The following is a 24694-nucleotide window of genomic DNA, read 5'->3' as shown; positions in this document are numbered from 1 at the left end:
CGGCCAGTGTATTGTATTCGTATTGTGTATTCAGGCACAGGGCTGAAGTATGCACTCTATGGAGTGACTGCTCTAGTATAATAGTTTTTTGTGCAGACAATTGTAAACAATACTGTAGACTACAGTTTCTAGGTGAAACATTAAATACATTCTCCCAGCTGGAGTGTGTATCGAGTGTTACAGTACTTTAAGTACAAGGTACCAGAATACAGTATGAGAAACTTTAGTGCAAATCATCATTAACAAGTACAAATGAAATTTAAAAGGTAGGAGTGAAAAAGTCTAATAATAGACATAATTCTAGGTTACAGTTACACAAAAATAGATCATCCTAAACTGAATTTAAATTGATATACTATGAGTTACTGCTTGATAATTACAGATATTTAAATGAACTTTTCTTTGTGTCTCTCCTACAGTAAAATTTGTGCCTCCTCCACCTAAAACAAGCTACACAGACTGGTTTCACGGTGTCAAGGATCGTGGTTACGCGATTCAACAGATCACTATGAATGGTGGGGGTCATGGGCAGTTTCTGGTTCGTAGCAGTACGCATAAACCAGACACTTACGTTTTGACCATGGTCTCTGGAGGATTGTATTATAACTTTGAAATTGATACTAAGGTATTTATATGTTTGGGTTTATTATTAACATACTACTTGTCCCTCAAAGACCCCTCCAATTTAAGACTGCCTTCAGTTAAAGACTGCTTTTCTGTGGTCCCAAAATTAACAGATGTCTTAATTATTAGTAGGTAGACACCATGTCTGCTAAAGACCATGGAATCTCTGGTCCCAAAAGTAGTCTTTAATTGGAAGGAGACCTGTATTATAAAAAAAAGAAGAAGGTTCCATCCAACAGTGTTCTTTATTTCAATTCAATTCATTTAATCTCTCTTTAGGAGAAATAGTAAAATATATCAATAAAAGTTAAATAATACAATAAAAGTCACCAGCTTTCAAAATGGCTTTAGCAAAGTACAGTATATACTATACAGTACAGTCATTGGGAAAAATGGCAAACTTAAAGATATCCACATTTAATTACACCCAAAAGAAATTGACCAAAGCCCAGCTAACATAAAATCTTTGTTGTTTCTTTTTACTGAGGAACACAACATAATTCCTTGTGTAATCATTTCAAACAGCCTTGTTTCATGCTTTAATTAATACTTTTTATACCTTATTCATGGATATTAGCCCAGTCATCATCATTTCAGCAACCAGGTGCATGAGGTGAGTTATTGTTGGAAATGGACCTTAGAATAGTTCTAGGCCCAGTCTGCACCTGTCAACTCTCTCACATAATGTGCGAGTCCCACTCATGGGCATCCACTTTTTGCACCTCGCGCCTGCGTCCCATTATCTCACGCATCTTAACAATTTTACAAAAAATAAAATGTGTAGTCTGATTATACCCTAAAATTCATAAAAATGAGGTAACTATGTCATTAAAATCTGAATAGAGGCTATAGAGTATTACACTGTTACATCACGATACCATGTGATACTACTCCGTTGCTATCGTTGCAAAAAGTGTTCAACCGGATGCCATTTTTTTCACTGATACACCATTGATCCCAATTTCTAACATAATTATTAAGATATTTTATCTTACTTTTTCTTTGTAATTTTAATTGATGATTAAATGTGTGTTCGATAACTAATCTAATGCGAGCTTCTGTGTTTTTTAGTACATTTTGATGATAAAATATTAGATTATAAAATGCCTATTCCAGAAATCCTATGAAGTCATTTAGGCGTAATGAGCGGTATCCAACGTCTGTTGACAACCGAGAGCGCCACCTGTCGTCGTGATGACACAACTGTGGTACTCTATAAGTTTCTTTTAACCAAGATATACTGACCGAAGTCTATAATTAGTAACTGTTCCACCACTACGATTTTTTTTAATAACATAGACGGTGCTTTATTTTATATTTACACAGAGGGCCCTATATACATTTTGTTTTTTGTCTCGTGCATCAAATGCTAACAAATTATTCCAGTAAAAAATAAAATTTGTTTGTCTGCTGCCAAACCAAAAGACTATGATTTTGCAGTGGTGCTTGGGTAAATGCAACAAATAAAGCATGCAGATGATGAAAGCTTTTGAAATGTGGGCATAATATATTAAAAAAATTATTTGAGAAAAAATTGCTAGTACGAAATTCTACAGAGAGGGACATGTAAGGCAGCATAAATGTATTAAGCACCTTGTAGTAGAAGAGAGGGTTGGTTTTATAACAACACCATGGAACAGCACAAAGAGACTACTGAATTTGGACTAAAGTTGTCTGGTTCTGTATCACATAAGCTACCAGAATTTCATATTCAGAGGTAGGGCTTCAAACAGAGATGAGTTGCAAGGTATTTGTTAGATACTATCCTTAAACAGAGGAGGAAACAAAGAATGATAGTTTGATTCAAAAGACCAGTCAGTGTTACCGAAAGCTGTCGGTGATACCATGTAGCTTTTTTATGGAAATGTGGCTTAGAATTAAATGAATAAATTTGTTTTCTTTTATTTTTCCAAGATTGATGGTTTCCACATAGATGATGGACCTTTCTTCAGCTCCCTGGAATACCTCATAGATCACTACCAGAAGTATGACGATGGCCTACCCTGCAAGCTGACGGTCCCATGCAGGCCAGCGACTGTGGTGCCGCTTGATCATGAGAAGGATTCTCCGCCCGCTCTTGGGCCTAGACCAGCCGACTTGACTGTAGGCACAACAGGACATCAGAATGCTCATCTACAGGTGAGGTCTGACATGGAAGAAACTATGATTCATCAACACGTTTGATTTTATTGGTTTTCCAGTGAGGCAGTACATTTTATTTTTCTGTTGTTTTGTTCATTATATGTTAATAAAAAAGTAATTAATAATAATGTTAATTAAAAATGTGTATACACCAAATCCAAACCTGAAACCAGAGTATTAAAAACTAATATGCATATTGTGGTTAAAGTGTGGTTTAAATTCTTTTCCTTTTTTGTGATTTTTAAAAAAATATATGGAACAGGGAAAATATAAACCAAAATAGCAATCATAGTAATCATAAGGAGATATTGGGGATGACCCTCTATGTCACAGGTGGGCCCAAAGATAATTTTGTTGCAGCCTGCGAAAATAAATTGAAAACCCTATACAGTGTATGGCCCACCTAATTAAGTCTTTGGTTAAAAAACCCCCATCTTGTAGCGTCTTTCATAGTTTTGGCTTCAATGAATGGCATTTTCTGATTTTGGTTGTTTTGCCTGAAAAATTTCTAATAAAATAAATAAACAAATAATGCCGATCATCTGTTAAATGTAATATTAATATTGAGCACAAAGTGGTAAAATAAAATAAAAAATGTTCTTACCATTAAATGTCTACACTACTTTCCTTGTGGCCTCGGTAAACACATTACTTTGGTAATATCTAGCCCTTTTTTACACCCACCTCTATATCCTAGCAAAGGAATCTACTAGTATAGACATGTTTTTAGTTAAAATGCATAGTTGTTAGGAAGGTATAAATCAGTACATATGAATGTTTCCTAGAGTGTGATGGAATTTTTGATGAACAGTACAAAGAATACTAATTGTTTCAAATTACAGAGTTGGATCCAGGAACTTCTCGTTTTTGGGGGCTACCAAGAATTTCAGATGGTTTGAAGCGAACAAAACTATGGAAGTGTGGTCCCCTCAAATGCAGATGTGGTGGATAAACTAATATTTTCAGAGCCCTTAAAATAAAATTGTTATTTTATTAAGCCAACTTTACTAGGCTATTATTTCACTCATAAAAAAACATACATGTTAATAATAATTTTAGGTGGCAATAAAAAATTGTTTAGACCAGGGTGTCTCAACTACTGTATATCACAATAGGGGCCAAAATTGTTCATTGAATAAATTTGAAGGGCGATAGGTGCGAGTCAGGGGAGGGTTTGTTTGGAAGGGGGTGTCTTCCCCCCTCCTCCCAAATTAGGAATTTTTAAAAATAAGTTGCCAAACGCTCATACAGGGCATCTTGACCTAAGAAAGTTACCCTTGTCTTAAGTAATGCAAAAGTCAGAATGTTGTGTTATCACACAATGAGTCATCAGAAAAATACAAACAATTAATCACAAATGAACCTAGGCCCTATGTCATCTTACATTGTTACAATCATGATCTTGCCTGCTTAGTGACAGAAATTAGTCTTTGTGCCAGTTGTCGAGTTTAACTGAAAATATTATATTCGGCTTGGTCTCGCGGGCCGAAGATGGCCCGCGGGCTGCCAGTTAAAAGCCCCTGGGTTAGATCCTGTGTAAATCTAACCCCTGAATTATTTTCATCTTTTAGAAAGGAACGGTCAATGCGACATCTGCCAAAAAGTTTAACCTATTTAAAGGGAAGAAAAAGCCTGCTAGAACATTAAGCGAAGAAAAACAAGACAATCTAATATTTATTGATATAAAAAACATTGTACAAGGTAAGAATCAGTGTAATGCTTGACAGTGAATTTGGGGCGAGATGGTTACAATACTCGCCTTTTTTTATATTTGGTCAAATCCTGATGAGAGCACAGATTTTTTTATAGAAAAAATTATAGGGATAAATGTAAAATGTGTATAAATTAAAAAGGTGTATACCTGTCTCTTATACACATCTTTAAAAACACCTTTACCCCTGTCTTTTATACACATCTAGATGTGTATAAGAGACAGATACAAACATGGAATGTGATAATATGAATTTTATTATAAAATCAATTAATATTATTTTTAAAAAAATGTTAAAATTCCAGCCTGAAAACCTTGAATCACAAATACCGGGATGGTGTCTGGCAGGGTATAGTTTTTAACTTAATTATTTAAGTGGTTGTAACTTGTCTTACCTTGTAATCCCGGCTTGTATATAAATGCGGTTTTATTTTTATTATTATTATCTCTCTGTTTCTCTGTAAAACAGGTCGAGAACTAGGGCAAGGAGAATTTGGCTCAGTACTAGAGGGCACTCTGAAGGATAAGCATAGTAAAAAGCATATGAAAGTGGCTCTCAAAACACTTCATTCAGAGCATATCACTACTGGACAGAAAGAATTCATTCGAGAAGCTTGCGTAATGTGTGACCTGAATCACTCGTGCATCGTGAAGCTATTAGGTGTTGTCAAAGGCCCACCAATGATGCTGGTCAGTACTGCATTTCTGCATATCATTAAAATATACTGAACACATTTAACTTTTAAAAATATGAACCACTCTTGCGAAAACAGGCTCTAGTCACAAAAAAAAAAAAGAAGGAAAATGACATAAAATCTTTGTAATCTAAAGGTCAAAAGCTAGGCGAGACATTTTTTATACCTTGTTTAGCGAACCCGCTGCCTGCAAATAATGATGATTTTGAATAAAAATAAAATTTTATTTTTTGCCAATTAGTGTACCCACCACCACAAAAAAATGGAAATTTCGGGGGAAAAAATTGTTTTTTAACATTTTTATTACGCTTTGCACTGCCTTAAAATCCCCAAAGATAAGATATGTATATTTTTTTGTAATTATATATAAATTTAAAGCATTTAACCATCCCATTTCTACACTGTTTACATTTACCAATAAAATTTTATTTTTATTAGGGGTATGGTTATTTTTATTAGGGGTATGGTTATTTTTATTAGGAGTATGGTTATTTTTATTAGGGGTAAGATTTTTTTTAAGATTAAAATCACAAAAATTTCTTAAATACAAAACAAAAACAAAGAACAGATATATAATTAAGAACAACCTACATTAACCCAATAAAATTTGGGAATACACTATGAAAAACTTATTTCCATTGGGGCCTACAGTGTTGCGGTTTAGTAATCAGCATGTAGTTTGGTGCAGCGTGTGATGTGAATATAATGGCTAGTGTTTTTTGTGAGAATGGGATAGTGATCTCACATGTTGAAATTTTACTATGATAAGCTGAGCTACGACATTTACGAATACTATTTTTTGAACATGTTCAAAATTTTACAATATCGTATGTTTCCATATGACTATCCGTTTCATGTCATATACATGCCTATCAGACCTTGCTCCAACTAATGCACGCCAGGTGATTTTAGACTAAGCATGTCGTAAAGCAAAATCATTAAGACCGACTTTAGAGACATTAGTTGGTGGGTCTGCAGTGTATGATGATCTTATTACATTGTTTTCTGCTTCTAGGCATTTTTGTTCACTGTGACAATATGCCACCTCTGGATCCAACTTCTATTTCACTATGGAATAGAATGTCAGCAAGAAGATTCTTTTGAACTTTAATACTGCTTTTTCCTGTAGGTTCAGGAATTAGTGCCAATGGGGTCGCTGTTGGATTATCTAATTGACCATGCAAATGAGGTCTCGGAGAAAGATTTAAAGAGGTGGGCAGGCCAGATTGCAGAGGGTTCACTCTATCTAGAGTCGAAGAAATTTGTACATCGTGATTTAGCAGCAAGAAATATTTTGTTATCAACAAAAGAGCAGGTGTGTGATAGTATATAAACATCATCATCATTTTAGCAATTTTTGTTACCTTTTAAAATTTGAGCAGAACATTGGGATTTAAATATCAAAATGACTGCTTAACTGAAGAAAGGATTTTAGCTCAGTAGGCTAAGCTGGTGGATAGTCACAGTGTGTGCTCTGAACTATGGAGATCCTCTCAGACATTAGTCCCTGGTTCAGTCTGATCATCTCTCCTGGTCCTGGCCAGCTGTTTGACTGAATTGCAAATTACACATTTCGCCTTTTGTTTAATTTGTTGTTCCTGCATGCAACATAACCCATACTTAAATAGCATACAGTACACTTTTCAAAAAAAGATCTGAGAATTGTCTTCTGGTGTGCAGTCCAATTCACCACCAGAAGGAACCACAGAAATTATGTCTTTGAACTATTGTGGGTTATCCTTGTTGAGTTTTTGACAATAAAGAAATTAAACCTAATTCTGATTTTTATTAAAATAACTAAGTTGGCATTATAAAGTATGACAGAAGTGTATACTGTACTCTCAACCAACTTGTCATGGCACTGATATAGTGGCGCTCTTGCACGACCTTTGGCACCATTTTAGCATTATGAACTCTTATGTTGCCTAGTAAGAGCATATGTTGTTATCTTACTTTAGGTAATAATTTTAGTTTTGTTCTTTTTTTAATGTTGTTTTTATCTTTTCTTATATTTTTACTCTTGTATATTTTAAAAACCTTTGGTTGAATTATAATTTTATTATGATTTGGTTTGTAATATGATATATTTCATATTATATTATTTTATTTTTTATAAAATTTTATAATGTCTTATTATTTTGTACTTCATTATTATTACTATCATTTGACTCCCAATACAACAGCTAGTTGTAGTTGGTCCTTGTTGCTTGAAAATTCTCTCATTAGCAATAGTTTAATTTAATTGAACATGGTATATATAATTTGATTTCAATTTTCACTTTTAAGGCCAAAATTAGTGATTTTGGGTTGTCAAGAGCAACTAAGCCAGAGAGTGATTATTATAGAGCGACGACTGGAGGAAGGTGGCCTGTGAAATGGTTTGTGTATTTTAGAAAATCGTTTCAGTTTCATTCTCATTAACAAACAATGACTCGACAAAAACTTCCACGTAATGCTATAAACTCCCGTTCCGCATCCAAATCCAAATATTTAACACTCAGGCCTAATTATCCTGAAAAATCTCGGCCAAATTAAAAAATATGGTATTATTATTAAGGTCAGGTTTGCCTGCTTTTAGTCACAACCTTGAGTTTGTTGTTTCCTTACATTATTTAATGCTGACTTTTAATTTAGAGAAAGGTGTCATTTAAATGTAAAAAGTATGAACATACTACATTTATATTTTGACCACGTGCGAGAGATATCGGTGTTTACTGGAATCACGCACTTGACTATTTTTTTGAGTAATTTTATTTCATAAAAGTGTTTAAAAACACCTTTACCCAGATAAATTACACTATCACACCAAGTGTTGTTTAAAACTTTATATGAAAAGGAATAAATGCATTATTTATTGGAAAATAAAACGATTCTACTCACAATAACACCAAGGAAATTTACTGTGTACCATCTTTACATTCAGAATAACTTTTTTGGGAATTAAAATTTGAAAGTGTACATATAAGACGACCCCTGAGTTTGACAAGATTTTTTAACAATTTTTTTTCAGGCGTATTTTAGCAGTAAATTGGCGTGTTACAGACATAAGACGAACGTGATTTTAAAAATCAAAAAATTTTTATAATGCGCAATAAGACAACCCCACATTTTTTTACCGTAATTTGCTATTTTAAGGTTTGTCTTGTACGCGAGAATAGACGAAACGATTGAAATCAAGCCTCACATATTCACGTTTTTGTCGTGAATGTCACAATTACCTTTATTTTCATTTATCCAAAAATTTACCTAATGGCTCCTGTTTAAGTTATTGGTAAATGTTCTAGACGCCCGAAAATAACCCCTGAGGTGCTTTGGGCGATCAATTTTCTTTGTTTTCTTTTTTTAATTACATGCATCGGGGTTCGGCTGTCAGCAATCTTTTGTTGGCACTTTCGTTTGTTACCATCAATTTTGTTTTTATCTGAAGCGACTGCGCAACGCATCAAAATTTCTTCGCGACCCAAACATTAGCGGAATGGAGCTATAGACTGATGTATGTCTGATATAAATCCAGGAATTGAGTTATTTTTAGTCATGAAAAAACACCTTGCTTTTTTTCAAAAATCTTTCATGTAAACAACAACAATGTTGTAAATAGCTGAATGTCTATTGTAAAGCTTTTTTAATAGTATGAAGCAAACAATTATAATAATAATAGATGGATTTATATAGCGCAAATAAACGAGGTCTCTGTGCGCTAGACAATAATGAAGTCAAGAACACAAAGAAAAAAGCCGGGAAAAAAAAAACACCAAGCTAGCACCCAAACCGAAGTATGGAGTTACACCATCACCGCCAAACGGAGATCTGTGGTTATGTACTCCGGATAGCATCGGTTAAGTCTTGATCTTTTCTGGGATCAGGTGCCTCCTAACCTGGAACAAACAACACTAGCTAGCAAAGTGAAACAGATAAAAAGAAAAAAAGAAAAGAAAACAGTAGCTATAAAGAGGCAAATAAAAAGGTTTTGAGTTGCTTTTTAAAGATGTCAATTGACGCTGATTCACGGACTTCAACGGGTAGTGCATTCCACATTTTTGGAGCCGCAACACGAAATTATTTTGAGAGCTAACACCCCCTCACTTGATCATTGAGCCCCCACCTTTATTCCCCTCCTTATTGCAAGACTCCTTGGTACTGTCCATCACTGATTGTAGTCCTTCTAGGAGCTTTTTAATAGGATACAAAGGTTTTCAGAATCAAGCTTTTTTAATAGTATGAAGCAAACTTGTTTAACTGCTTGAATCAGCTAAGTTTAATGTGTTGTCTTGGTAATCTAGGTATGCCCCTGAATCCATCTACTACGGGCAGTTCTCACATGCATCTGATGTTTGGAGTTTTGGTGTTACATTGTGGGAGATGTATAGTATGGGGGATCAACCGTATGGAGAAAAGATGGGTGCTGATGTAAGTAAAGTTGTTAATGATATTGTTGATTCATTAGTAATATTATTGATAGTGTTATTTTGTTGGGGTATCCATGTTCTTGATTGGATAGTCACTAGTAATTTAGTTTATCAGTCAAATTTTTGAACTAAGTAAAAACAGAAATAATCCCTATTTATTTTATTAATAAGTGATAATGATATTAATTTCTTTATAATTCTACCTATAAATGTAGATTTTCCTTCAGGTGGCATTACTGTATTACTTTTATCCTCTGGCTGTTGGTAGCTTTGAAGATATGCATTTATTTCTGTGTGACATAGGGTATGACAATTTCTAGCTCAGCCCAACAGTCAGAGAAAGCCCTTGTAGGGGACAAGGCAGACAATGAGGGTCCTCATAGAGTGATCACAAGGGACTGGTATAGAAAGTGTGCACTTTTGTCAGTAATGCCACTGTGGCTAAGTTTATTATATTCATGTACATTTTGATGTTCCATGTCTTTGACTTAATAGGATATTGATTGATAGAATCCTTTTTTCAATTTTTATGTTTCTTGGCAATGCATTGTTCTAATTTTTTGAATGTTTTTATGCAGGTGATCAAGTTTATAGAAGATGGCCATAGGCTGGAAAAACCAGAGATGTGTCCGGATTGGGTTTACGATATAATGATGCATTGTTGGGCGTATAGGAAGGAAGCGAGGCCGACATTCAAAATCTTGCGTGACAAGTTTAATATCAAGTCGCAATAGTAGTGTACTATCAATAGTCAACTATAGTTTTGACCACACTATCACAATTAAGCGACAAATTTGTCTGATATGGGTGTGATGATGTCATATTATGCCCAAATATGGGCATACCACATTTTTTTGTCGCATAAAATTTGATAGTGTGGACAAAGCAAGCTTTTGTTTTATACCATAACCTTCTAAGACAGTAATTTTTATTCATTTTTTAAATATTATATATGGAACTACAGGAAGGCTACAGGCTTCTAATCCAAACATTAGTGGTTCAAATCCAAGACAAAGTTACTTTGCCAAGTTATTGCACCTGAAATGTGTGGTACAGCAGCAATGCTCAGGGCTTCCAATCTAAAGATCATTAGTTCGCATCCAAAGCTTGGACACATTAGGAGGTGCAAGCTACATTATCATATTAGCAAGTTGCACCTGAAACATTTGCAGAGTAGAATGTCTCCAGGCTTTCCAATCTAAAGACAGTGGGTTTAAATCCGAGGCTTGGTCACATTGACATGTGTAGCTGATTAATTAATAGTTGTTTGTCTCAATCCAGGTGTGTACAGGGGTATCTGTTAGGGTGTGAATATTTTATAGGTAATTGTAATATACTTATACTGTACTGCACTAAAGACTGGATTATTTTTATATGCTTACAAATAATGCTATAAAAAGGAATTAATTTGTCTGATGTTGCTTCACATTAAGCTTTTACTCCAGTATGAAATCACCTTCATAATCTTTTAAATTTTGTTGGACATTTATGAACGTATAACTGTATTTATAAGTTTCAACACAAAATCATATTTATAATGTTTGATTCATAAAATTTACAATGAAATAAATTTTGACATGTGTATATTTGCACTATTGTGAATTAGTGTTCTTATTAGAATTCTAACAAAATTTGTATTGATATTTAATTTAAAAAATTGTTGGGGGAAAAATCAGGTATTTTAAATGTAAGATATTTGTAAATTGTAATACCGGACTTCGAAATGTAGTTCTTGCCTGAAAAATACCATCATATATGCTTGCGTAGGGGCTAACAACTGTCATCCATATGACTTACATTACAGTTTACTAGATCAAAGAAAATGATAACTTGGAACATTTTTTTCTGGGAAAAAAAAAATTAAAACTGCAAAGAAACACCAATGCAAAACATCCAAAAATCAGAATAAATTTTGAGTTTGTGTGCACGAGAAAAAAATTACCAGCGGAATAAATGTAATTTACTAATCTTAGCTGTCGGATATATCATGTATTCTGTATTTAACTGTAAAGCGTAATGAGATCGTACAGTAAGCTAAAGTCTACTGTATGGAAGTAGGCATGCCTGTAGGCACGCAAGCATATTGGTTGCAAATTGAAGTAGACCTACTATATGTCTGTTTCCTTAATTTTGCTGCGTAAGAGCAATGATAATTAATTTTTGCAAGATGTAATAATTTATGATGTCTTAAGACAAATTACCTTTAACATAAATATTCAAATAAAATATTAGATAATCTACAATTTTTTTACTCAGAATGATATATTTATGTATTTTTCAAGTAATAGTGGTTTTTCTTTTTATACCACAATTCAAATATTAGTACTTCTCCTGAAATACATTATATTTTTTTACTTGATATTGTTGTGTACTTGCGGTACTTGGGTAAGAGTTTGGACTTTCTGTCATTGAAATGTCATCAGCAGTGATGTATACCATCTTGTATACAGCCACATACAGCATTAAATTTTTTGTAAAAGTAAAACCAAAATTATATTTCGACAATGCTGTGTATTCTAGTTTTATGTAAATTAAAAATGCTTTTAGAGGATTATACATGCATTTATTTTTTTATATTATTAGGCTTGTAGATTAAGGTTTTCCTGACAATTTACAGTGTACAAGTAAATATTATTTTTAATATATTTGCAAATTGTGTTATACTTCTTCCACCCAAAACCGTTACTTACTTGTTAAAGACACGATACCATGCAACAGGTTGTTCGCATGAAAATTCAACCCACTCAGTGATAAAGCTAACATTTTCAGTAGGTGCTAAGTATGTAGATAGACAGATAATTCTGCAGTAGTTATAGGAGTACCTGAATTGCAAGCCTTTATTCAGACCCCCTTCTGTCCAGTTGGACTTGTTAGACCCTCAGTCGGCAAATTTCTGAAGCCACCACTGAAAGCACAGTACTAAAAGACTTGTATAGTAGCTGTGGCGTAACACCTATGGCATCTGGTGCGGCTGTCTGCAGGGCCCCTGACCTTTATGGGCCCTGGGTCCCTCTTAAGGTCTTCACTCTAGCACCCTGATGCAAAAGAGCTTTGTTGATACATAACAGCATATTGTGTCTCTGACATCGACTGTAGGACTTGTATCATATATCCAGTGACGGATTAAAGTGAGTGCCATTTCCGGCACTCTAGAGGTGCCATAATCATAAATTTTCTTCCTTCAGCCCGGGACTGAGGTGGTATAGACCATCCGTCTGTGAAATAGGCCCTCTGTTTCAAATGTCTGGATCCGCCACTGATATCATCATTTTCGTTGTTAAAACACAATGGCAAAAAATAATTAAACAATCCACAATTTCTGAGAAAACCACAGGGCCCCAGTGTTACGTCAAAACAGAAGAAAAGTGTTCATTCATGTGTCACACTCCAGCCCATTATTTTAAATACACAGTTACCAATCTTCTCATACTTTTTAAAATCTATGTGATCATGACTTTCACACATTCAGTAAGAAACTATCTGGAATTAGTTTACGATATTTAATAAGAACAATACACAAAATGGTTCTGCTTCAAATGGGGCGATCTTGTGTTTTTACTTTCTTAGCTCAAGATTCCCTGTGAGCATCTAACAGCTTACTTCTTCAATTGGTGATGTCCACCAAAGTTTACTAACAAATTTTCTTTAATTATGCATTCAAATTTTCCTGAGGTTGATAACTACATTAATAGGGCACAAGTTGTGTAGCTTCTTACAATTTGCACTTGTACATGCCATTGTGATTTCCTTTAGGTGACATTATGAAGTAGTTGATTTTAATACAGTGGTTCTCGAACTATGGGTCGCGACCCACATCTGTGCGCCAAATAAGTTAGAGGGTCATGGGACTCCTTAGGATTTAAAAAAAAATTGAATTTTATATCATGCTTAAATTTACTATACAGTAGATATCTGATATAAACATTTTACTTTAATTTTGTTTAGCAGTGAATGCCCATTTTTAAAGTCCCAGTATTAAGTGGGTCGCTACCAATTGCCTGATGTTTTGGGTCGTCACCCATGAGAACCACTGTTTTAGTGTGAGTAAGGTTTTGAAGTCTTGTACTGTTGTACAATCACTATTATTCACAGGAGGACCTAACATTTATCTTTTATGCTTGGAAGTCCTTTCTTGCATGTCAATGATTCTTTAATAGTATATGATGTGGTGTCAGAAAAAAAAATTGAGTGTTCACAGCTTGAAAGCATTCAACAGGCCTTCCCAAAATATTCATTTTAAACAGATTTTAATTTTTTAAAAGTTTCTTGCAAGCAAGCACTCAATAAAAACAATATTAATTCATTATCATCCAGTAGATTACACCTTATACTGTAGTCCACCAATTATCAGAAATTCAGTGTATAACTAACACGCAGTAAGAATTTGTCTACAGAAACTTGAAAGTTTTCCATCGATTTTTCTACAATTGTCATTTTTAAACAGATTTTAATTTGGAATAAGTTTCCTGCAAGTTTAATAATTAGTGCTTTCATTATCATTTTAGGAGATGGACCATTATTGCATGTAGAAGTTTGTAAAATGAATGTATATTGTCAACAAATTTATACAAAAATATGTTTGCATCGATTGCAATAAAGAATATATATATGGTATTCTAGAATCATTGAAGTGAATTTTTTTAAATATTTTTATAGTTGTAAAATTATCAGGAAATCTTGGGTTCTGTATTCTCAAAAGCTGACTAAATAGTTAATATTATACTGCACTAGAATCACACAAGAAAATTTTTTTATACAGAATGCGTGCTAAATCTTAGGTTTCCTACCTTCACTAAAAGGTAGAATTCACACCCAGCAATGAAAATACATAAAGATAAGTTTTGCTCTGTAACTTGTAAGTAGACACAAACACAAATACTGTACATGTTAATATCTTGGGAATGTTACAGGCCTTGGCTGGTTTTTCCTTATGCATGGATATCGCACAGGTGTGCCTTCACAAAGATTGTAGCAGGGGACGCCTGCTAAATTTTTCCTAGCACATGGCTCAAATAACATTTTGTTTAATGCAAATAAGGAAGGGGTGCCACAACCTGTAGCCATAGTATCGGCGCTGGTGGAACAAGTCTTCTCAGTCTATAAATCGTAGGCCCAGTGTACACATCGGCTTATGTACACTAAAAGAATCCAGTCCATCTTTCGAGATGAGGCGGTCACCCCAGTACATACTGGCCCCTCTTCTGGACAGACAAGAGTAGCTGGTACCGGTTTACCGGGTAGTTCAGACACAAAGTGAGACCCTAAAGCTACATAATTTCCACTACACACAATAGCGACACGACAGCGACATATAACATCGTTCATATTCTTCTGAGCGCATTTTTATTGTCGTCGTGTCTAGTGTAAATTTAGCTTTAGGGTGGAAGGATGTTACCTGTACAAGAGAGGCCTGTGCACGCTGGAAGATTGATAGAAATAATGGATATGATGGATATGTAATTTATGAGTCTTGTCTGCCTGGCAGTGGTCTCAAATTGCAAGTGAATGATGCAACACTAAATAATTTCTTTGTGTACTGTACTTTCTACTGTATATATAATACAGTATATTCTATTTAGCATATACAATTTTTTAACCCATTAGATGAATAAAATGAAAATCTGCATTGGATTCAGAACAAAATATTTTTATTAAAAAAAGGAAGTCTATACCTGTACATATTTTATATAACAATACATACTGTACTGCAGATGGCTTTGTTGTATATTTTAAATATGATTCAATTATATTTAAAATATACAACAAAGCCATCGGCAGTATATTTTAAATATGATTCAATTAAAGTGCACCTTGTCCCCCGGTGTTCTTAATTCTAATTTCGTCGGAATTGATCCAAAATCCCTAAAATGTGCAATTTTTAGAGGAAATTGGCCTACTCTGACAAGAAATTCGAACATCAAGACCACCCCAAATTTTCAGGTTACAAAGGGGGGCTCAAATTAGAGGGCAAACTGTATTATTTTGCAACTTTTTTAGATGACTAAAAAAAAACCCAATATAATCAATGCTGTATAAATGGATACTACAAATCATTGGAAACAAAACTAATCCCTCTCCCCCATCTCCTAAATGCATGGTTAACATATAAAATTACATTACATAATATATAAAGCTTGAAAAACTGTGCACTTTTAATTTAAAAAAATGTTTTTCATAATCCTGACATTTCCAGCACCTTTTCTGCCATACTTGTTCTTCATATTATTAACCTTCATGCAGTTAACTGCTGACCAACCACCTATGATGATCACTTACTACAGTAAATGCACACCTTGTGTTAAATGTTTTTCCACCACGGGCCCACTACAGTGTGGCCTCTATATGTCACCCAAAGAGAAAGACATTAGAAAAAGTGATACTTTTTCTTGGCAACGTCTGTGTACATTATTAGCGCTACTGAGACGTTAGTATACAGTAGAATCTATATATTAGCTTTGTGACAAAAAAAATGTGTCAATCATATTAATGGGGGGTCACAGGGGTGACATGTGTTGGTGTTGGTTCACAAACAAAAATTTAGCCCCATAAAAGGTGTGAATGTTCCAAAAGATGGTAGTTCCAATTTTGCATAAAATCCTTGCAGATGAGGCTAATTTGTTCTTGTCTACAAACTGAGGGCGCTATTTTCCTATTCGTTTAACAAATCATTCTTGCAGATGAGGCTAATTTGTCCCTGTCTGCTAACTGGTAGCGCTATTTTCCTATTCGTTGAACCGTCCATTCTTGTTGGCATAGAGGACATCGGTTATTCTGCTTCACCCAGAGTGACATACAGCAGTTGTGAAAAGAATGATTACATTCGCCCCAAACAACTACAGAAAAAAAATAAACATGATTATGTTTAACTAGAGTACTGTACATTCAAACATTAAAATATACACTTCAAGCTGAAAATAAAGCCTACCAGTACAGTAATCACTTGTATATATTACTCCCAACAACATTCTGTGCAGTGTTTTGGAGTTCCCCAATAATTTTCAATTCAATTTGAGTATATAACTGTCATTGAAAATTTAAGCCATTTTTCTCACACAGAAATGCTTTTTAATCATTCCTGGTATGCTGAGGATAGAAATTGAGAAACATGATTTACTATACTATACCTCTTTATAAAACATAACTTGTACTTTGTAATAAGAGAAATATGTATATATCGCTACTTGGAACAGTAACAACTCGAAAGTCCTATGCTACTGCACTGTAATGCATTGGCCTATTTTAATACACTAATAAGATAGGCTTTTCTTTTTTAATCTTGATTTCAGAGGTCAAAAAAATTTTTCAATTTTTTTTCAATCATATAGTGGTGTAGACTGGTTTTTTAAGAACAATTTCCTGGAAACACTTTTTGGATACGACGCCCCGTTATGGAGTTATGATTTTTTAAATAACATGATGTCAGAAAATCAGCCCAAAAGCTTATCTTATTTCTGTTGGTTACGCACCGCTGATTCGCAATGTTTGACATCACTTAAAGATGTCTACCGATTCGTGAAAAAGGCGTATTGAATAAAATATCTACTAACTATAATTTTAAAAAAAATTTCAAAAATATTTTTTCCCAGCAGTACCACAGGCCTAGGCTAGGCCTAGAAGACATGCGCGCGAAACCTTCCCCTGCTACTAGGCCTAGGCTAGGTATATAATTAATAATTCATAGACCTGGGCCTAGCTAGGCCTAGTAGTAGTAGCCTCTAGAGTACTAGGCCTAGCCCCGAAAATGTGTTCACCAATAACATTTAACAAACAACATTCTATGACCGTTGAGTCGCAACCAAACAGCGAAATGGCTTAAATCTGTGAGCCTGGGCTAAGTCTAGCTGAGGCCTGTTGGCAGGGCGTGGCCCTGCTGTTGCCTGCTGGGGCTCACCCTTGCCGCAGCCATAGGCCCTACCTAGATAGAGGCGCTAGCCTTTTATAGGCCTAGGCCTAGGTACGCGGCTAGGCCAGGCCAGGCCTACTGACTCTATCCTACCCAGTGCATTTTTAATTCCTCACCCATTACTTGTACTCGACAAATTGCACATGTATCACATTCCACGTCCCAACTCCACATTGCCACTATATTCCACTTTTTAAGAGTGAACATTCGGTCATGTTTTTGCTGTTGATCTGCAGCAGCCATTTCCTTGTTTTTCCGATTCGATTTTTGGACTTTCCTTTGACCTTTGACTGGGAGACCTTTTATTTTTGTGTCCTTTGACATGTAATCCTGTCTATATTCTTGGATTTTTAACTTGTAGTAATGAATATAAATAATAATAAAATATATAATACTTTATGTATTATTACTTATTATATTATTTAAACAATGATTTTTATTTATTTATTAATAAGTATTCGTTAACTTGTATCAATAAAATTTTGAGAACTTGATTGGTTGCCAGACGACGGATTGTGACCGGAAGAGAAACAAAGTTTTATAGTTGTACACTCGGCGGTTCACTTTTTTTTATGTAGACTGTTCGGTGACAGCTAGCTGAACGTGTTAAAATCATAAATTGCTGCTTTTAAAAATGGTAAATTAACTAACTTGTAACTTGTACGCTTACCTAGGTCAAAGCCAAACCTTTTGGAGTAGGCCTAGTCTACCTAGGCCGGCCTATGTGGCTAGGCCTATATGAGTTGGGTTAGGCCTAGGCCTAGCCCTATGTCGTAGCTAGCGGCCCTCTATCTAGGGCCTAGCAGGCTAGCCTAGTCCTATAGGCCCTGAGTGACCTGATTGACCTGATGAAAGCGTCTCAACCAATCAAAAAGCATTTTATATGAATATCTTCTTAAGGCCTTTGTTGAAAAAAACATGTTTGGCTGAACTTGGCTAATGACACTAGGCCTAGTTGAAGTGCGTTACGTCACGCATCGTGTGGTGCCTAACATATGTCGTGATGAGTCCTGACTCCACCTAGGGCTAGGCGTGGCTAGGGGGATCCAGTCAATTCGAGCGGATGCCACTTTTGAGCGAATGCCAGTTCGAGCGGATGCTAGGCCTAGTTCGAGCGGAGAAAAGATTCAATTGTGCGAACAACAGCCTGTGCGAGTTATGTACGAATTACTTGAAAATTTCCTATTTTGAGCTAACAATCTGCATTCGGCCGAGGCTCAGGCTTTCCCTGGGAGCCAGGCACTGGCGTATCTAGGGGTGTTTGGGGGGGGCAGACGCCCCTCCAAAAATTACTCGCCCCCCCCCCCAGTCACACCCACAAAAGAAATCAATTTGAAGTAGTTAAAAATCACCTAAAATCACCTTATTTTGCGAGAATTAGCACCCCTCAACTGATCATCGAACCCCCCTACTTCACCTTCGCGCCCCCAATCAGCACCTTTATTTCAAGACTTCTAGATATGCCATTGGAACCAGGGTTAAAGCCCCAGTGGGTTCCGGGAGAAAAGCCTATAGCATTACATATAAAAAAAAGTCATATTTAATTTATTTATAACTTAGATTAACAATTTACAATAAACATACCTACGTTCATAAAAATAATGTTTAGTCATTGTTATTCTTTCCACATGCTAAGTTTTAAAAAAAGTGGGTTTTGAACTATATAGACGAATGGTTGAATAGTGGAGAAAATTGCTATGATGTTTATTACTGTGCTGTCTTGATAGTCTTGTCACAGGGGCTGGAGGATCCAGAATTTTTCAAACAGCGGGGTGGGACACAACAGCTTCAGATAGTTAAAATGAGTAGCACATAACATTAATGTGCATTGACATTTTTAAAATTTAGTGGCAAGACGAGGGAGGCATGTGCCTCCCCGTGTCTCCTACACGTCACTGGATCCGCCCCTGTGTCACACTACTACACCAATGATTTGTGCACCTTCTGATACCATATACGTAAAAATAATTTAAATTTCTATGGTGAATAAAAATTACATTTACAGTTACTCCCATTTACAAATATAGGCCTAAATCGTAAATCTACCAATACTGACGTTACAACACTATATAATTTAACTATACTGGAGACAAAAATCGTGAATTCTACGTGCGAAATTCTATAGTTTTAAAATATACTGTAGGGCCTAAGTGCTTTCTAGCGGCCATCTTTTAGTCTTATTATTCTATAGTTTTAAAATATACTGTAGGGCCTAAGTGCTTTCTAGCGGCCATCTTTTAGTTGGATTTGCCAAGACTGTACAGTAATTCAAACATGGAATAATTATTAAAAAGCACCAAAAACATTTCAGAACTTTAGTGCATAGAGCATTTTTTGCATTTAAAACAAAAAAATACAAAAATAATGCGACCATAAATTCACCCTTGTTGTAGTTCGCACTAAATGCATCCGCTTGAACTGGCATCTGCTCGTACTGGCATCCGTTTGAACTGACATCCGCTCGAATTGACTGGCATCCGGCCTAGGCCTAGCGCGTATTATAAAATATTGTTCAATATTATTAACCAACAATAGATAGATAGTTTTACAGTGATAAAGCAATGAATGGGAATGGTTTTAGGGGTCGATGAGAACAAATTACTTTGTTTTGTGTTGTGACTGTTTTTAATAACAGTTTCGAACTAGGCCTAGGCCCCTTACCTAGGCCTAGTTTGAGTTTTTTCAGAGCTGGACATAAGTGCCTGTTCATCGTTTTTAGCTGAATAAATCGTCATCAATCAATCAGTTGTATTTTGCTTTAGCCAAGGGCAAGTAGAAAAATCTATTAGTTATTAGATTATCACTCCCGCCCACGTCAACAATTTTGGAAATATTGATGCGGGAATAATTTTTTTTAATAATTTTTTTTTTTTTTGGGGGGCATCATTTATTTTAACTGCATAAAAGCATAAAAACCAAATGCTCACAAAATATAAAAGAATTGGCTCCGAATTTGGCAGACTTCAAACTCTTCCAATTGATTAGATCAGACATTGGGATCGCCGTAAAGTTGAAAATGCAAACTTGTTTACTATTGCTAAAAATAAACAGCTCGCTAAGTTTGGTTGAAAATAGACAACACCGCAGTCTGTCCCTAAAGAAACCCGCCCATTGGGCTGATCTGATCGTTAATTCACAGCGTGAAGACTAGCGTGTTCCACAGCTGCGGCTAAAAATAGGCAACGCCGCGGTCTGTCCCTAAAGAGACCAGTCCAGTGGGCTGATCGGATCGTTGATTCACAGCATGGAGACACATGTTCGACAGAGATTCGCTGCTAAAAATAACTTGTTACATAATGCATTACAAGTGGGCAGTAAATTTTGGAATGGGTGTGTTTGGTTGGATTTGTTGTTGTTGGGCAAAAACTAACCTACGACATCAAGAATGAAAGTTTAACGGCTGTTTTTTTTAGCCCCAGTTTTTAAGTATTCAAAAATCTGTATCACAAGTCTTTCGTCAAATATGCTTTTTGTGTCATAAAAAAATTCAGTTGTAAAACATAAAAAAAAAATTCCTCTGGAGCCAGGCTTTAACATGGATGTGATCTACTAGTCTATATACTACTATAAACCATTAAAGAAACATGTCTAGGCCTCTGTCAAACATTTAAAAAAATACTGTTTTATTTAGTGCTAATTTTCTGTACAATTCAGTCCTTTTTGATATACGCAAACAAGTGGGCGTAGGACAAACCTCCATTCAAATGTAGGAATTTGTTTAACACAGGTGTAACAATAGCCACTGCCTTACAAAGCCTCACGCCTGGATATTCATCAAACCTTTTTTGAGAAATTACATTAAAATGATATATTTCTGTTTACATCACTCACAGGCCAATAAAGACCACCAGTATTCATTCATTGCTGAATGGTATGACCCAAATGCTGCCCTCATACGGAAGTACCAACTTCTTTTCTATGTTGCAGATAACACTGTTGAAATGGTAAGTAACTGGCCTTGTTTTACCACAGTAGTATGCAAACTAATTATACGATTGCTGGGGTTGTTTCAAAATATTCAATTCTTCTAATTAACATTACTATACAGGTAGTTATTTCTAAATGCTAATTCTGAATTTGTTGGCTTCAATTCCATAAAGAAAGTTTACCACCAATTAAGAATTAAACCTTCAGAAAAAGTGTCAAAATAAATTCCACACACAGAGATAGTCTAAGTCATCAAATATTCTTTGCTGAAAAATTAAAAAACTGAACTGCAACGTCTTGTCCTATAAAAACATCATTATTATTATTATGCTGTTTTTAAGTTGTTCTGTGTTTATAATGCGTCAGTTTCTTTCCTGATTTCAAGTACGACATAAAAAATAGGCGATTGTTTCTGAAGCGCTCAAAGTGTGATTCTGTAAGGTATGAGGATCTGTATGTTGGCAGTACGGTGAATGTTCATTCCAGAAAACTTACATTTGTAGATTATGCTGACGACTTCACCAGAAAAGTATTAGGCCAACAAAAAGAAAGGTACAGTATATTGGTTTATATAAGAAACTGTTGTAATATTAACTATTAACTGTAATAATGTTAAGTGCCCATAGTTTCTGCATAAGATTTCAAACTGCTCCACATATTTGCAAGGGATAACACTTTTAACTTTCATTTAAATTTATTTACAGAACATTAGCAATGATAAAACCTGATGCTATATCGAAAGTTGGTAAGTATGCCATTGCTTTTTAAAACAATTTTATTCTTTATTGGGAATTGAACCTATGACCATCAGATAAATAGTGTGGTGTCTTGACCACTAGACCACCAAGCTTGCACTTAGTGATTAGTTTTGAAGCTGATACCCAAGTAACAGCCGGTGCTGCAGTGCTATTCCCAATGGCGTTTGCGTCAGTTGAAGTAATAGGAATGATATGTTTTTGCCTGACCTGACATGTTATCTTACTGAATACTCAGTATGTTTCCAAATACTTTATTATTTCCCCTGATGATCGGAAAAAAGATAGTATATCTTAGTACATCTTGATAAATGATGGATAATTTAATTGGTTGAGTGATTGATTAATCTATTAGCATACTAATAATAATAATCCTTTTTTTAGGTGCCATTTTTGATATGATCTATAAAAGTAACTTTCTTGTGAGTAATGCTAAGATGGTAACACTATCTGCAGCAGAGGCCGAAAGGTTCTACCAGGAACATGTTGGAAAACCATTTTTTGAGTAAGCAACTAAATAGTTTTTGTTTTAAAGCCAGACTCAGAGATTAACAAATTTTTTTAATATGTTGTGCATATGTATATACTAAGACACTGAAAGGTCTAAAAGATACAGATTTTTTAATATTTGAATACTGGAATAGAAAATTGCACTTCAATGTATGGACGTAAAGCTGATAATTATCATTTCAATGTAATATCAAAAATATAATAATATAATGTATAATAATAATAATAATATATTATTATATGTCATATTTCTTTTTTTTTTTTAATCCAGCAATCTGGTACGATTTATCACAAGTGGTCCTGTGATAGCTATTGAGCTGATGGGAGAGGGCAGCATTGATAATTGGCGACGTCTTCTTGGACCAACCGACAGCAGTATGGCAAGGAGTGAAGCTCCAAGCAGTATTAGGGCAAAGTTTGGAACTGGTAAATTATAAGTATCCTTAGATGTAGTGTGGACTTCAATGGCAGTTTGTACCTTTTGAATAGTAAACATCCTTAGATTATTACTAGAAATTGCAAATTGCAAGTGAAGTGCTGCGAAGTACCACTGCATGTAAATGTTCTTCAAACAAAATTATTTATGCGAATCAAGTGAAAATAATGAGTAATAAAAATATAACAAATAATATAAGACACGACCCATTGTCTATATTAGAACACTTCTCATTGGGTAACAAAGTCGTAATTTTTCATTTTTGTCAAAAAGTGTCTATAGTGGTGAATGGTTTAGGTTTTTTTAAATAAAGTTTCAAAAATTTCTATGTTTTTTTTAATAAAGTTTCAAAAATTTCTATGTATGTGGAAAATGTAGTTGATTACCAAAGGTTACAATTTTTATTTTGAAGACTGCATGGTCTAGGAAGTGTACATTTTTTTATGGGGAAGTTTCCAAGGGCGGGTTTTCTAGGGCGTAGTATCTTCACATGAGCATAGGACTGCCATTTAATATCTTATTTATTACCTACAGGAATTTTTCAGTGACATGAAATTGTTGAAAGCATCTAGTGCCCACACTGTAATGTATTTTTTTTGTGTGTGGACAATATCTTAAAAACCAACTCAAATTTGCACGGAAAATCGCTAGGAAAATAGGTGTGTGGAATAGTAACTGCCTTTTAATACATTGGTTGTATGATTAGAGATAGGCCAAGCCTAATTTTTTGTGAAATTGTGCAGAAATAGGCCCTTGTTGTGTTTTAAATGTACTGTCGGAAATATAGGCCTAATTTTTGCGTGGAGGATATAATTTTCCCTGCGCAAGCCATAGTTTACAGTCTGGTGTGGTGCTGCGTGTAAGGTGTTGGGCTTTTAATCAGAAAATCTAGGGTTCAAAACTGATGCTGACCATGCTGATTGTGTCCTTGGGCAAAACTAGTTTTTCTCACTCGCATTGCATTTGAGATTTTTGTAATCTTGGAGATGAAAAAGTACTACAATCTTGAATATCCATTTTAAATCAATCTTGCGTGACCTGTTTTCAACCAATCAAATTAATAGAATATATACAAGTGTTGTATAATAATACATTGCGAATAGGATAATCATGCTATGGTGTAATTTTATAAAAGGTAATCATGCTTAACTCGCCATTTTAATTTATTTCAGATAAGACTCGAAATGCCTGCCACGGATCAGATTCTCCGGGGTCTGCAGAAAGAGAGACTGATTTCTTCTTCCGTTCAGCAAGAAAGAACACGGCTAAGCTGAACCATTGTACTTGCTGCATTATAAAACCAACAGCAGTGAAAAGTGGTCAGTAAACAAACCAAAAATAGTAAATAGAATTATTTTCCAGTGGCATTTTCACTTTGAGTAATTTTGCTCTTACATCCCAAGTTTCTTTGAGGAATAAATATGAAGAGTAATGGTATTATGCAATAGAATTGTCTCAAGGCACTGACAGTATTCAGATCATGAATGCCATTAGAACAAAAAAAATAAAATAAAATAAAATAAACAAACGGCCATTCTGATAATAAAATGAGACGACAACAGTTGCATAATATAGCGGTATGCGG

General features: G+C 34.9%; 3 protein-coding genes across 4 annotated transcripts in view; 2 read left to right on the top strand and 1 right to left on the bottom strand.

Moving 5' to 3' along the window:
* LOC117106350 (tyrosine-protein kinase HTK16-like) overlaps positions 1-14192 on the top strand; it is a 31792-nt gene extending 17600 nt beyond the window's left edge. For both annotated transcript variants that reach the window (XM_033247729.1, XM_033247723.1), the window contains 8 exons: positions 420-625; positions 2539-2763; positions 4338-4467; positions 4947-5167; positions 6302-6487; positions 7459-7550; positions 9453-9579; positions 10157-14192. In XM_033247729.1, coding sequence (XP_033103620.1) covers positions 420-625; positions 2539-2763; positions 4338-4467; positions 4947-5167; positions 6302-6487; positions 7459-7550; positions 9453-9579; positions 10157-10312 — 1343 coding nt within the window. In that variant the 3' untranslated portion in view covers positions 10313-14192. The remainder of the gene's footprint in view (positions 1-419; positions 626-2538; positions 2764-4337; positions 4468-4946; positions 5168-6301; positions 6488-7458; positions 7551-9452; positions 9580-10156) is intronic.
* A 1159-nt stretch (positions 14193-15351) lies between these two features.
* Positions 15352-17820, bottom strand: LOC117106163 (RING-box protein 2-like). Its single transcript, XM_033247516.1, has 2 exons — positions 17575-17820; positions 15352-16457 (listed from the first exon to the last, which is right to left on the bottom strand). Exons 1-2 carry the CDS (start codon positions 17803-17805, stop codon positions 16293-16295), a joined length of 396 nt encoding a protein of 131 aa, XP_033103407.1. The 5' UTR covers positions 17806-17820; the 3' UTR covers positions 15352-16292.
* Positions 17821-17962: 142 nt separating this feature from the next.
* Positions 17963-24451, top strand: LOC117106363 (nucleoside diphosphate kinase 7-like). The gene is made up of 7 exons (XM_033247741.1): positions 17963-18118; positions 21315-21425; positions 21794-21960; positions 22113-22153; positions 22548-22668; positions 22945-23099; positions 24282-24451. Exons 1-7 carry the CDS (start codon positions 18116-18118, stop codon positions 24434-24436), a joined length of 753 nt encoding a protein of 250 aa, XP_033103632.1. The 5' UTR covers positions 17963-18115; the 3' UTR covers positions 24437-24451.
* Positions 24452-24694: the final 243 nt, after the last annotated feature.

Source organism: Anneissia japonica, unplaced genomic scaffold (assembly GCF_011630105.1).
Source record: "Anneissia japonica isolate Jap-2015-1 unplaced genomic scaffold, ASM1163010v1 scaffold142_len1259957_cov175, whole genome shotgun sequence".
Classification (NCBI taxonomy): domain Eukaryota; kingdom Metazoa; phylum Echinodermata; class Crinoidea; order Comatulida; family Comatulidae; genus Anneissia; species Anneissia japonica.
The sequence above is the reverse complement of the archived record's forward strand: the minus strand, read 5'-3'. Positions and strand labels throughout refer to the sequence as shown.